This window comes from Hippocampus comes, unplaced genomic scaffold, assembly GCF_001891065.2.
Source record: "Hippocampus comes isolate QL1 unplaced genomic scaffold, H_comes_QL1_v1.1 scaffold159, whole genome shotgun sequence".
Lineage (NCBI taxonomy): Eukaryota > Metazoa > Chordata > Actinopteri > Syngnathiformes > Syngnathidae > Hippocampus > Hippocampus comes.
In genome coordinates this window covers 1,135,504-1,150,046 of record NW_017805742.1, presented here as the reverse complement: position 1 = coordinate 1,150,046, position 14,543 = coordinate 1,135,504, and the positions used below count along the sequence as shown (strand labels likewise).

Genomic DNA, 14,543 nt, shown 5'->3' with positions numbered 1-14,543 from the left:
AGGAATCATATCTTAACATTACGAAGGAACTTTTTTACACATTGAAATTAATAGTGTATTCTATATGACATTGAAATCTTAACACATTTAGGGTTGCATTATCAATGAGCGCAAGCCATTCAGCACTTTAGATTGGTCATTAATTTGTAAAAATAACAACCACACGTATAGACTGACCGACAGTATAGATTTGTGAAATAAATAATTGTGACACAGGAGGTCTTCCCAACGCCAGCGATATCTGGATTTTAATGGTGATTTTAAATCGGAATATGAGACGTTCAGATGCTTCATGGAAATATCAGATACTCCGGGTTTCCATGAAGCACACTTCTGTCTTCTCCTTTCGGCACGTCCCTATTCAGGGGTCGCCACAGCGAGTCAGTAATTTCCATCCGCCGCTCTAAACCGTCCTACCAACTCGCATGGTCGTCTTGGCAAAAGTTTTACGCCGGATGCCATTCCTGACGCAACCCTCCCCATTTCTCCGGGCTTGGGACCGGCACTGGGGAACAGTGCACCCCCAGGGGAGGGCACTGCCCCCCAGCGGCTGGGTTTTCCATGAAGCACACTAGTCAATTCAATTACGTTTTAATGTTTTTGAGATTTCTAAGCAGCGGTGAACGCAGCACACCTCGCTACATTCTCGCTGCCAGGTGAGACAGGCCACGCCCTCCGACCTCTAATAAATACAAATACTCGTGAAACTGGTTCGTCGGGATTTTGAAGCGTTTGTTGTTCCATAAAAGTCGTCACAAGGGACTGGGTGAAGTTTTTTTTCCTAGTCCCAGGGGAGCAGAGGTGGGCGGAACTTCTTAGCTCAATAGCCCGGCGGAAAGCTCTTTCACAGAAAGAACCAGGACAGAGAAGGACGTGAAGAATTTTCCCTGCTTCGGAGTCTGAAGCTAAAACAGACCCAAAATGGTGAGCTAGAGGAGCCTTACCACACACACATAAATCCTGTTGTCCTTGTTAAACTGTTTCAACGTGTTTGGACAGGATCGGTACGGCGACCTTAATATGGACTTGGAGTGTGATGGGGGAGACGTCGTGGTGAGTACGAATTTCATCAGTTTAGAACGTTTTATGGCGATAATATCACATCGAAGAGCATTGCGATCGTTGACAGTCATGATTTACGAACCTAAAACTTGTCCATAAAGGCAAAAAAAGTCCGTGACATTGACAATAAATAATATTAACTTTTATTCACCGGACTGCCCGGGCAAGGAGCTCAAAAGCGCGCTGCCCCCCGATAATTTTATTTATTTTTAAATATACATATTCTTGGTTAAATCAAAATATTAACATTCCATAATATACCTTAGCATAACACATCTTATGATATAACAAAATATATGATATCTGTATAAATGTAAAAAATATATATCTGTAAAAAGTAAAAAAGTACGGTCACAAAAATTGTATACAGTATACCAAAAGTTACTTTTTGGAGCATCACAGAAAAAGTATAAATTATGTCCAATTAATGGTATATTGATTAAGCAACACAATGTGGTATCGACATTGATTCTCACTGCTGGGGTGTTAATATTATTACATATCAATACTGGTATAGTGATTTGGTTATCGATTCCACTTAAAATGAATAAACCCTTGCCACCTACTGTAGTGAATTTGCAATTAATTACACTTGATTCTTAAAAAATAAAAAAAGCATTTTCCCAACGATCACAAGCGCGATCCAGACTTTGCACCGTGCATCCCTATTTGAGAAGGACTTCCTTAGAGTTAACTGTGGAGCCCTTTTGGACACAGTTGCTAACCAAAAACAGCAGCACTCAGTCTCTCATATCAAGTGTATGGAGTCTTGTAAACATAGGCGGGATTTAAAAAAAAAAAAATCTTCCCCAACCGCTAATGGGTAGTCGAGTAATGACCAGGCACCATTTGCAGAAAAAAAAAAAAAAATAGTTGCTCTTGCGTTTCAGCAAAAGACAACGTTTTTTGGCGGCATGTTCAAGCGATCCTCGAAGTCAGCCGAAACACAGGTAACAAATGACGATAATGATAACGATAATAATAATGATGATAATAGTAATAATAACTTTGTTAGTAGTTGTAGTAGTAATAATCAACCTTGCAACCTTACCATTTAAATGTTTTCACCACAGGACAATCTGTCAGTCAGCAGTGAACTGTCAAAGAGTAACGATAGTCTGAACGACAACACGAAGGTCTCATCCTGGTTTCTAATGTTGCATGTTGTGCATTAGGCTAATGAAGACACCCAGATCATTGTCTTTTTTTTTCCATGATTCCAGGACAAAGGAGGCATGTTTAAAGGCATGTTTAAGAAGCAGCCTAAATTGTCCAAAGAGCCACAGCAGGTTTGTTGTCGACCTTGTTGCATTTTATTTTGTCTTTCGTGATTAAAAGAAGGAAAACCTCGAACAAATGAGACAAGCTACATGTTGCCAAACAAATAAAGGTTTACTTATCTTATCTTACCTATTTTCTGACATGTTTGCGGACCAAACCACTGACTGAATAATAAGTCCTTTATGTTTTTTATCATTTTCTGCACTCTGTTTCTAATAATGCTGTGTTTTAGAATACGGGGATGAAAAATCAATTAATCCAATGATTCGACAAAATAATCAACAGATTAATCGATTATTAAAATAATTGTTACTTGCAGCCCGACTTTATTGTGTTTCAGGATTCATTTTGCCTTAAATGCTGCAACACTGTATTTTAGTGCTATTGGAGTTCTTCATTGAGTGTTCTTAAATGCAGCACCGATGGGCAATTTTAGGTCTTTTTGCACTTGAACGCAATTCTGCGAGAGCTGCTTTAAAGATTAAGGTGATGATGTGGTTTTTGTTTTTCTTTCTTTTTCAGGTGGCGCTCTCACAGCACAATCCAGAGTTTTCGGCGAGCAACGACAGCTTAGATGACAGTAAGCCATCCAAGGTGAACCTACACTTGTATAGTTAGCTCAAACCAGTTAGCCTGTGATGCTAAACTCACTTGTGCTATGCAGGACAAGTCTGGCATGTTGGGCGGGATACTGAAAAAAACTCCCAAACGGGGACACGCACGCAGGCCCTCACAGGTACGCAACACAACAATCACACTTACATACGCATGTAAAGTGTTATAAAATATATTTTGTTCTCTCAGGATCTTCTTGACATCGACATGTCCACAAGCAATAACAATGTGAACGACAACACCAAGGTGAATATTGAATGTCACAACGTTTCCAATAGAGCTTTGATCTAGAAATTGTCTGATTGTTGTTGTTGCTCGGTTCATGTACGCTTGTGTGGTACTGTTTATTTCATTTCCGTTTGACATAACATTCCAAAACTAAGCGTGAAATGCGTTGCGCAGAGAACTTGCCGCAACATTGTATTTTGGACTGTGGGTGTACTTTTATGTACTTGAATGCAATGTGGCAGTATTTTAGGACAGTGCTAGAGTTGTTTTCAGGAACAATGTGTTGTTGCGTATATTTTTAGGTGGCGCTCTCACAGAACAATCCAGAGCTTTCGGCCGGCATCGGCAGCTTAGATGAGGCCAAGCCAACCAAGGTGAGCGCACACTTGTACAGTTAAACTCACACCAGTGAGCCTTTGAAGCTAACACCACTTGTCCTCCGTAGGAGAAGTCTGGCGTGTTCGGCGGGATCCTGAAAAAACCTCCAAAGCGGGGACACGCACGCAGGCCCTCGCAGGTGACGGCACAATACTAAGATGACACAGAAAAAAAAAAATGCATGTAAAATAAAAGTAAAGTAAAGCATCAGCTTTCGTTCTTTTAGGATCTTCTGGACATTGACATGTCCGCCAGCCACAACACTGTGAATGATAACACCAAGGTGAGTGAGTATTTATTGTCACAATGAAAAATGCTTTGAAAACCCCAAACTGTGACTTGAACACTGCCTGTTTCTGCACCATTTTAGAACACCTTTGCTCTTTAATGCAACACTGTCTTTTAGGTCAGTTGCTCACGTTTGGTCTTGAATGCTGCCTTTTTCTGTTCATAGGACCATTTCTTGACTTTTTTTGGAACACACAAATGCTTTAGGATAATTTCAGGACTCCTTTGTTCTTGAATCCAACACTGGCTGTGTAAATAAGTTTTATTTTTATTATATATATATATAATTGGACTTTTTTTGAGCACAATGTTTGTTTTCCTTTTAGGAGAACAGCGGGATGCTTAAAAAATCTCCAAAAATAGCACGGGTGATTTCCCCCATCCCTCTCTTATATATGACCTCATTCTCCGACAGTGGACAACAATCTGCTTCTTTTCCAGGATGATTTGTCCGCAAACGACGAGCAGTCAGGGAGCAGCAATTATCTGGCCGCCAACAATAAGAACGCAAAGGTGACTATTACTTGAGCACGAAATGATGCTAACGGCAATAGCTAACATGCTCTTTCACAGGAGTCAGCTGGAATGTTTAGCGGAATGTTTAAAAAATCACCTAAGCTGTTAAGAGAAAAATCTCAGGTGAGCAGCAGTGGAGCCAATTTTCTTGTCGTTGTCGATAAGTGTATGATTTTTAACTTCACTTTGCATATTATCGACTGGTCCAGGATGATTTGTCTCAATCCAGCGAGCTGTCAGCCAGCAGTGAAAACCTCTCTGAGGGCGGGGCTAAGGTCAGTGGTGCTGAAGCTCGTGGCTTAGCATAGTAATGAAATCCAAAGCATTCATTTCCTGTTGTTTCCGCAGGAGAAAGGAGGATTCTTTAGTGGAATGTTCAAAAAGCCCAAACAAACTACTGCAAGCAGAACTCAGTCTCAGGTCAAATATCTTTTACTCATGGTCTTGAACGCACCATTTTGTTTTACGTTTTTTTTCGGCTCTTTAGTTTGTTTTTCCTTTCTGCTGACTCTGTTTAAGGACAATTTTAGAACTCTTTTACCCAATGCTAAATGTATTTTAGAACTATTTTATAACTTTTTGGCTATTTTAAGATTCTTAAGTCCATCCCAGGACTCTTAACTAAGTGGAAGCACATTGAGTTACCTTGTGTCTGAAATGTGCTATACAAATAAAGCCGACTTGCCTTGCTTTGCTTTAAAGGTCACACTGAAGCTTTTTTGTGGGGGGTCCACTTCAGAACCCATTTTGTGCAATTGTAGGGCTCTTTTGGTCTGAAATGCAAAACAGACTGTTTTTATGTCAATATTTGACCACCCCTGGACTCTTTTGGTCTTGACCCCAACAATGACTGTCGGACAATTTTAGAACTTTTAGGACAGTTTTAAGGTTGACTTTGCGCATACTCTCGTGTTTTAGGAAGATTTGACGGCAGCCACCGAGCTCTTTGCCAGCAACGACAGTCTCGCAGAGAAGACGTCTAAGGACACGTCGACAGGCTCCAAAGAAAACCTGACGGAGAAGCCCAAAGTCAAACAGGTAGTCAATAAATGTGCTTTTTGAGAGGAATTTGACCATTAACATTGTGTCTGTGTGCACTCAGAACGGCTTCAGTGCCATGATGAAGAACGCCTTCTCGTTTGATAAACCGGTGCGTTCGTCTCTTTGTACCGTTTTCCATGAAAAGCTGCAACAATATTTTAGAAATATTAAAACAATTGTGTGTGCGGTTGTTTAGGAGAAGGAGAACTCAGATGCTGATGTTACAGAGGAGATGTCGGACACCGACGAGAACCAGACCGGCCATAAACAGGTTCTACAAGTGGAAATCCTGAACCTTCTCTTTGACGGGTGATTCATGTTTGTTTTAAACATTTGATTTCAGAGCAAACTGGCCGGCGCCATGAACATGTTGAATCCATTCCGGTCTGGAAAGGACAAGCACAGCGATTCCAGTGACGATGACACACCTGCCACTAGTGACAAGTCGTCCGGCCATAAACAGGTATTGAAACCTTCTTCGCCTTGCACCCACATTGTCAAAGGTAACGGTTGTCCTCCGTGGCATCCATCTTAATTTGTCCTCACCTCCCTCAGAACGCCATGATGGGAGCCATGTCCAAACTGAATCCATTCAGGCCTGCCAATAAAGTAACTTGATTGTCGATTGCTTCTGCTAGCTTCATGGTGACGGTACAAGATGTGGGTCCTTGGCTAGTGATGGAATCATGAGCTTATTGGTGGCTGCGCGCTTTCAGGCTTCCTTTTCCATTTCACAACCATTTTTGACTGTTTTAAGACCATTCCAAGATGTAATGGTCTTGAAGACAGCACAACTTGTGTTTTAGGACAGTTTCGGGACTGGGGTGATTTTGAATACAAAGTTAATTTTAGCTTCATTTGAGGACTTATTTTTGTTTTAAATTCTAAACTGGCTGAATTTTAGGTCCAATTCAGAACCATTTAATTGTTATAGGATGCTTTTTGTCTTTGAATGGAACCCGGTTTTGTGACTCTTTTAGTTTTGACCGCAATGTTGACTGTTTTAAGACTATTTCAGGACATTTTTGGGACTCCTTTAGGGCAATTTCAAGACTCCTTTCATCTGGAATAAAACACTGACATTTTTGTCGGACAACTTGGGGATTCTTTTGGCTTTGGGAACAGCACTGATGGTATTTTGGGAAAATTTTAGGACTATTTCAGTCTTGTGTATAGTGCTGACTGTGTGTTAAGAACATTCTTGTAGTTGCGCACCACTTTTTAGTCCTGGAACACAAGACTGAGTTCATAACTGGACCCCGGCGCTAATAAACCTTTGCCCTTTGCTGCCGAGAGGAGTGCGTGCGTTCCTTGCCAGCGTTTGGGCAAAAACCTTTGTTGACTTTTGAACAAAGTTTTCATACAAAAGTAAACCATTTTAACTTGTACTTCCATGACTTTCCTCCTTTGCGCAGAAAGACACAGAAGACACTGAGACGCTCAAAGAAGCTGACAAACAAATGGAGGGGAAACAAAAAGTACTGCATATTCATTATCATGAGTAAATGGTGACAACACATACGCATCCTCTCTCTTTAAATCCTTCCTGTGTGTGTCATCCGGGCCAGCTCAAAAACAACGGCGTCGACAGAGAGCAAAAGCAGAGAAGTGAAACGCCGCCACTTCCACATCAACCCGCCCAGGAGGTTTGAGAGCAGTTTGTTTCCAGTTGACACTCTCGTGACAACACGGCCACTTTAACTTTGTGTCACTGTCATGCCTTCAAAGGAGAAGAACCGGATACGGGCTCAGGCCATGGCGAAAGCATCGGAGGACGCTAAGGTACAAACATTAGTGGCTTGCCTGCTGCCAAGTTATCTACTCTATGCTTTGGGCCAGCAAATAGCAAGTACTTGTCTGCTGCAGGACAACAAGGACATGACGTCTCGGGAGAGGGCAGATAAGGAAGCTCCAAAAGTTCCCCCCAACAAGCCTTCGCAGGAGGTAGGAGGAGCCTCGAATGTTGTTTGTTTGTATCCAACAGCAGGCAAGAAGGGTTCTGAAATTAACCAAAAAGAGTGCTAAAGTTTACATGAAACACCATTGGTGTTAAGGTCAAGATGAAAAAAAAAATTGTAACTCTAAAAGCAACCAAAAGATTCCTGAAATTGTCCAAGAACATCTTCAGCGTCATGTTCAAAACAAAATGAATCCTAAGATTGCTTCAAAATACTCAAAAAGACTTCTGAAACTGACCCCAAAAAACACTCCCTCTTTTGTCTTCTTCCTAAAATCGCTCTTAAACACAGTCTGTGTTGCATTCAGTATCAAAGGAGTCGCGCTCGCATGTGTGTGCTTGACCTGCTTCTTAAACGCCGCTATCGATTTTCAGGAGCTCAGGAGGCGAGCAGCCAACACAACTGTGCCCAAGCAAGATAACCACAACCAGGTTGTGATCATGAGTCACGTGACAAAGAATCTTGAATGCGAGTTGGGGAGATCCATATTAACGAGGTCATTATCTCGCAGGGCCAATCAGATGATGAGCTTCTGAAAGAAGATGGCGAGGGAAATGAGGTGACCCCGGTGACCGAGGTGAGGTGTACACGTACCGAATGTTTTGAGATCCTATTTTTGCTTTATCGCTCCCACGTGCTTCAATCACATTAAAACTTCTGAAAGCACACTTAAACCTATTAAAGCAGACTTTTTAAGGTACTCCTTTAGAGCTTTTTCTTACTCTCGCTGTCAAGAAATGACTATCCCCAGTTTGAGGAAATGAATATCACTCTTGCTCGCACAGTTCTCCAAAATAAGAGGTCAGGCATGCTTGCTTCAAGTGCTTTTGTCGCCCAGATTAATGTAAAACTGACACATGAAAGAAAACATTCATTATTGTACTTCTATTTATGTTAAGTGTGGTTCAGCATTCGTGAATTTAGCTTTTTTTTTTTGTTTTGTTTTATGTTGAAAGGGATGGAATTTCATCTGTGCTGTATACAGCACATTTGACAATAAAGTTGTATTCAATTCAATTCAATTTTTGTGGATTTTTAAATAGAAACTATATCCCTATTTGTACAGGAAAAACTTTGCCTGTGGGTTTATTTTTTTATTTGTGGGATATTTGCCAATCGTGGTCCGGCTCACTCCCTGGGAAAAGTATTCACTGTATATTTAAACACCAAAATATTTAACCAGACCAAATAATTTCCTCTAACATATGTCTGCTATCTTAATACTAACACGTAATGCAAAACACAACGGATGGACAAACAGAAAATGGCATTGATGCAAACTAACGGCAGCAAGTCATTAACAGAGCATTCAGCAACACTCATTGCAAAATTCCAGAGTCAGTGTATACTGTACTGTTAATAGCTACAAAAAAAACCAAAAAAACGATTGCTTAAAAATATGCGCCGTAACGGGTTCATTGCATCTCCACGTGTCGTTTTTCCAGAGCAAGAAGAAACAAAAGCAATACAACCCGTTTATGCCTCGTGCCGCTGCCAAGGTACGTGAATGTCACATTTGTATTTAGTGTTATTGTCGACGTTTAACACTTGATGGTGTCGCGTGTCAACAGCCTCCATCGGACGACAAAGGGCCGAAGGGCAAAGAAGAAGAAGAGGATAAAGAGGTCGAGGATGGCACCAACAAATCCGAAGAGGTCTTTTTTTTTTCTTTTTTTTCCCCCCCTTCATGATAAATTTTTGCCTTTGTTGTTTCACTTATTGATTTTTACTTTTTAGGTCAAAGTCAAGAAGCCAAAGCGACACAATCCCTTCATGCCTCGGGTCAAGGTAGCACATTTAAACTCTTTCACTGCCCTTGACAGTATACTTGTCGATTCTGTTTTTTTCAATGGGGATGGTTGGGCGACCAGTACATGACATTGATGCCCTGTTTTAGATAGCAGATCAGCACAGTTTGAGATTCCACTGAGAAATTGGCTACATTTTGGATATGTTACCTCTTCATCTACTGCTGATTGTAAACCAATGGAAAAAGGAAGAATCAAACGGGTTTTTTTTCTCCTGATGAAAGGAGAAAGTCGATTCTTTCATTTGGTAGTTTGGTGTATGTATAATCATCAACCGTAACATCCCGTGGGTCTTGAAAATGTCAAAATCCTCTAAAATGGCTCAGAATAAATGAGTTTCAATAGATGTCAAGGATATTGATGAGAGGACAAGTGTTGTAATTGTCTTTGTTTTGGGTGTGTTGCAGAATAAAGCGGCGCAGAGACGAGATGCAGATGCCGAGGTACACTTTTTGTTTGAATTCATTTTTATTTTATTTACGTTTTCTTTTAACTGAACCTATTTGGGTTTGTTTCGTTTTACTTTGATTCTTTCATTTTACATTTTTTTCATTTCATTCATTGACATTATTTCATCCTAATTTAGCAGTATTTTAATTGAATTACCTTTAGTTTATTTTTCTTCTAATTAAATTTTTTAAATTACATTTTATCTACTCTATTTGATCATTTATTATTCTAAATGTATTTGTTCTTTTTTATTTAATATATATATTTTGTTGTTTGTTTTTAACTTTTGGTTGTTTTTATTTTGCATCTCATTACATTTATTTTGTTTAATGGATTTTTCTCAAGTTTATTTTTCTTTTAGGTTTTATTAGATTTATTATGCTTTTTATTTTTTTCGAATTAAATCAATGTAAGTTTCTTTTTGTGAGTTTGATTTGATATTTTATTGTCCTAATTTTATATTAATTTTATTGTAATTGAGAATATTGATAATGATTTTTTTTTAATACATCTATCTGTCTTTATATTCAAAGCAAAGAAAAATTCCACATTAATAACAATAAGCAATCTAAAAATAGATTTTTTTCTTTACACATCATTGTATTCTTTTTCATTCTCACGGTGCATATTTTTGCTTGGGAAGGTCTCATATCAAACATGACACAATGTTCTTCCGCTGACACAATTCTTACCTTCCACAATGCTGTCACTCTGGTCTCACCCTGTCAGGGTTTTCTTTTCATACAATGCCACTTCGTCATCTTTCACACAGTTAAAGGGCCGTTTCGGTCACCTGATAGCCTCCGCCCGTATTTCTCACCCTCGTCCTCCAGCAGAGAAGACTTTTCGTCAATATCTGTTTTTTCTTTTTTTTTTGTTTTTTTTTTTGCTTTCTGCTCCACCCTCATCACCCTTGCATTCCCGACACAATAGCACCAGCACAGCCACCGTGTCGAAGTCATGTAAAGCGAGATGAGGCCGCCACAATGTGTCCTGACTTGTTTTTCCGCTTCCCTTGAGGGAGATGCCACTTCTGCAACAACACACTACGAAAAAAAGCACTTACTTCTCTTTAGCATCCAGCAAGAACACCTGCTCTAATCACACACTGCTCTTCCACCGTAAAGCACACGAAAACACTTGAGAGACATTCCGTTCGGTTTTGGTTTTATTTTGGTTCAAATGAAATGTACATCTTTTTATTTTTGTTTGTTTGATTCTATCTTTTTCTCATTTATGTAGTTTTGATTGAGATTGTTTTTCGCTTTTTATGTTTTAACTATTTTGAGATAATTTTAAAAATACATTTAATTTCACTTGTTTTAATTTAATTGGATTTAAATGTAGCATTTATAAACAGAATGTTATTGTTTTTTAATTTAGTGTTTGAGTACATTTGCACTTAATTATCCTGGATTTAATTTCACTTTGTTTTAATTACAGCTACATTTACGATCAAAGCATTTAATGTGAGCATGGATTTTTTTTTTGTTTTCTTTAATTTATAAAATTATTTTCTAATTGTATCTGCATTTTATTCATTTGTATTTATTTTACTAAATTTTTTCTCATTTATTTTATTGTGATGTAACATGTTTTATTTTGATGTAGTGCAATGTATTTTTAGTTCATTTCCTTATTTGTAAGATTTTAACGTTGATTGATAATAAGCATAGGATTTATTTCGTTTTTTAATTATTTGTATTTCATGTATTGTTTGTGTTTCAGAACGAGGGTAGAAACAGGGGTTTGTTCGAGCGCCTGGAGGAGTTCCGCATCGATCCATCACAGCCTGAAGACAGACAGGTCAATTTGAGATCATCACAGCTTCATGGCAACACCCCGTTAATAGGCCTGAATCAAGCAATCTACTTTTTTTAATCTTCTTCCAGGACATGGAGGGGCTTATGGAGTGGTGGAACAACGTGGAGTGTAAGTTAAAATTCAAATTCTTGTTGTCTATTGACCGCCAATATCTTTGAACTGTGCATCTTTGAAAAATGTGCTCTTCCTCAGCTTGGGAGGACACGCCTCAGGATGAAGACATGTCGGATAAAGAAGAAGCTAAGTGAGTGTCGGGGTCTTGTTGACACGAGGGGATAGACATTCCAACAAATTCCTCCTTCATATTTTTTTTTATAGTCCTACAATGTCTATACATGAATGGATAATATTGGGCAGAAGAGTTGTGCCACAGTGATTGTCAACATGGAAGTAAATGACGTAGTGTAGTGCACTCTATAGTCGTCCGCCACTTAGTTGATTAGTGAGTGGCTGAAGAGAGTTGGTTTGTAAGATTATTCAAAATGTTCATTTCATAGATTGCTGCAGATATATTTTGTTTCTTGGATTAATTGTGAGTTATTTGGATTGAACAAGTTACCACTAAATTTTGATGAGTAGCATGAGTTCATCGCTAGTCACTTGGTTGGTTTTTAAAACGGCAACTACCATTTTCTCTGGTCAGGGCATTTGCGGTGACGGCGGAGAAGGTTCAGAAGGGCATCCGCGTGTTCAACAAGCTGTTCTCCGAGCGTGCCGAGAGCCTCTGGCAGCACGTCATCGACCTGAACGGCATCGCCGATGGCCTGGACAAGTTCAACAAGAACACCAAGATTGCCCAGATCACCGGCGGCTCCACCAGTGCTATTGGCGGCGTGGCCACCATTGCCGGCCTGGCCCTGGCACCCGTCACTCTCGGCACCTCCCTGATCGTGACGGCCGTGGGGCTGGGCGTGGCCACGGCCGGCGGCCTCACGTCGGCCGGCGCCGGAATCTCCAACCAGGTCAACAACTCCATGGACCGCAAGAAAGTGGAGAAGATTGTTCAGGACTACCAGGAGAAAATGGCGGACCTCAACAAGTGCCTTAAGTTCATCAAGCAGGGAATTGAGAACTTGCGGCGCTTCGACCTCATCAAGATGAAGAACAACGCGTACAACCGCGACTTCCCTGTGCTCAGCAGCAGCTTTTACGAGGATGGCGCCATGGCGGGCAAGGCCATCCTTATCAACGCCAACGAGATAATGCGCGTGGTGCAGATCGCCAACGTGGCGGGCAGCACTGCGGCACGCGCCGTTCAGATCGCCAGCATGGCCACCGGCGTCCTCACGGGCCTCTTTGTGGGCATGGACATCTACTTCGTGGCCAAGGACTCCAAGGAGCTGAAGAAGGGCGCCAAATCCGAGTTCGCCGCCAAGATCCGCGAGGTGGCCACGCAGTTGCACGATGGCCTGGTGGAGCTCAACACCATCCGCGAGGAGCTGCAGGGCACCACCACGCCGGAGGACCAAGACCACCAAGGGGGCGACGCTTCAGACGGGAAGGATAAGAAGACAGGGGGTTACGACTATGACAGCTCTGAAGAAGATGAGATTGACCGCATTAAAAAAGCCATCAAGAAAGACCTCGACAACAGGGAATACGTATGACAGACGAACACGGGCCACTGGAAAAACTAAATGAACTACTGAGAAACGTTTGAGAGACATCAAAGTCACTATCCGTAAAAAGCCCCAAAGTTTTATACATTCCATGAATTAAATATAATCCTGGGACGACGTGGAAAACAAATAAGCACCCCTGAAAATGTGTCTTACTCTGCCATACTGGCCTTGGTTATTATCTTGTCAGCTCATTGCACATCCAATGTGCTTGCTGTTTAAATTTTTATGAGATGCAAAAAAATAGGTTTTAATACGGGTGGGCATGACGATTCTGACATTTTTGAGGTGACCTTTGTTTCCTGGCTAGCAAAAGCAGGCTTCAGAATTTCGAACACTAACTGCTAGCTTCTCTTTGTGGGGAATGAATGCCTCTCGTTTTAGCCGTGGATTGTGCTAATGACAAGACATGACAGTTTTTGATATACAATGTCAGAGTGATTCTTTTTTTTTTTTTTAAATCACACTAGACAAGAGCCTTATATTATTGTTGTAATAAATGTAAATGCCGGCTGGCTAACGTTGGAGTCAACACTTACTGGACCTAATGTAGAAATATCTTTAATATATTTGGAGCAATATTTTATGTTTGTGCACTAGATTGATTCTAGTGACAATGTTAATCTCTTGAGCGCTAATGTTTTCACAAGATAAAATCCTGGATAAAATGCTGCATTTTTATTAAATGAACTTTGTATTTATTGTTGTCAAATTGTGGGTGCACTTTTAAATGTCCAATGTATGCGTTGTGATCACAGCAAAAGTGGCAATACTTGCAATTAAACTAAGTAAAGAATCTAATAAAGGCCTGATTTTTTTTTAATCTGTTTTGCAAACAGTTTGAAAATTGTTTACAAAATTATTATTTTATCAACTTAATATTACAGTATTGCTTTTAGATTTTGTTTACATATTTAATTTAGTATTTTTTTTAATTTGGTGAGAGCAAAAAAATAAACATTCTCCAAACAAAACAGGAATTCATTTTGTAAAGAAAGATGAAAATAACCAGAAAGACACCCTCATTCAGCATCTGTTATGATTGTGTTTATATAGTTTTTGTTTTTATATGAATACAAAATTGTGAAGTCATGATACAATTTGATAGTCATATGTTTAATGAGTCATAATTTCCTACCCCCTCTTTGAAATACTAGCCAACATTGGGGCTCATTTTGGTATCCTCTTGAGCCAGACTTGAGGTTGAAACTGATGAGTCAAACCTGCCGAGATCCAAACACAGGTAGGTTAGGCCCTGCCCCTTACTCCTCCTTCCCTCCTCCCTCCTCCTCCGCCTCTTCCCAGGTGAGTCACACACAAAGGAAACAAAACAAAAGGGTTCAAAGACATCATCTACAGGTAAAATCATTGCATTTATCACCCCGGCACATGACGAGGATGCAGTTTTGCAGGGCGTGGTTTCATATGTGTATGTGTTTGTGTGTTGAAGTTGTCTTGCTGGTAACAATGTGGGG

The 14,543-nt window shown here is 40.2% G+C and overlaps 1 protein-coding gene across 7 annotated transcripts; it reads left to right on the top strand.

Annotated features, from left to right (window-relative positions):
- The first annotated feature begins 714 nt into the window (after positions 1-714).
- apol1 (apolipoprotein L, 1) lies at positions 715-13,895 on the top strand. Of its 7 annotated transcripts, XR_002169906.1 has the most exons (36): positions 715-924; positions 1,000-1,053; positions 1,953-2,012; positions 2,136-2,198; positions 2,286-2,351; positions 2,866-2,937; positions 3,008-3,079; positions 3,148-3,204; positions 3,489-3,560; positions 3,632-3,703; positions 3,791-3,847; positions 4,179-4,220; positions 4,294-4,365; positions 4,426-4,491; positions 4,578-4,643; positions 4,717-4,788; positions 5,287-5,406; positions 5,471-5,518; positions 5,606-5,680; positions 5,753-5,872; positions 5,965-6,018; positions 6,825-6,887; positions 6,978-7,055; positions 7,138-7,191; positions 7,276-7,353; positions 7,742-7,798; positions 7,879-7,944; positions 8,813-8,866; positions 8,939-9,022; positions 9,105-9,155; positions 9,583-9,618; positions 11,354-11,431; positions 11,518-11,557; positions 11,642-11,693; positions 12,093-13,115; positions 13,149-13,895. XR_002169906.1 is itself a non-coding variant. In XM_019883687.1 (35 exons), the coding sequence occupies exons 1-35, from the start codon at positions 922-924 to the stop codon at positions 13,054-13,056; spliced, it is 3,132 nt and encodes a 1,043-aa protein (XP_019739246.1). In that variant the 5' UTR covers positions 715-921; the 3' UTR covers positions 13,057-13,895. The 7 variants fall into 7 exon arrangements, 6 of the variants coding, with proteins under 6 accessions (XP_019739246.1, XP_019739245.1, XP_019739247.1 ...); XM_019883687.1 differs by having other exon boundaries at positions 9,583-9,612; positions 12,093-13,895; XM_019883686.1 differs by having other exon boundaries at positions 12,093-13,895.
- The last annotated feature ends 648 nt before the right edge of the window (positions 13,896-14,543 follow it).

Bases quoted from the DNA above. Each gene is read 5' to 3' on its own strand.
- apol1 (XM_019883686.1), top strand. The intron at 7,192-7,275 runs GTACAAACATTA...TGTCTGCTGCAG, and splicing joins AAGCATCGGAGGACGCTAAG to GACAACAAGGACATGACGTC. The intron at 7,354-7,741 runs GTAGGAGGAGCC...ATCGATTTTCAG, and splicing joins CCAACAAGCCTTCGCAGGAG to GAGCTCAGGAGGCGAGCAGC.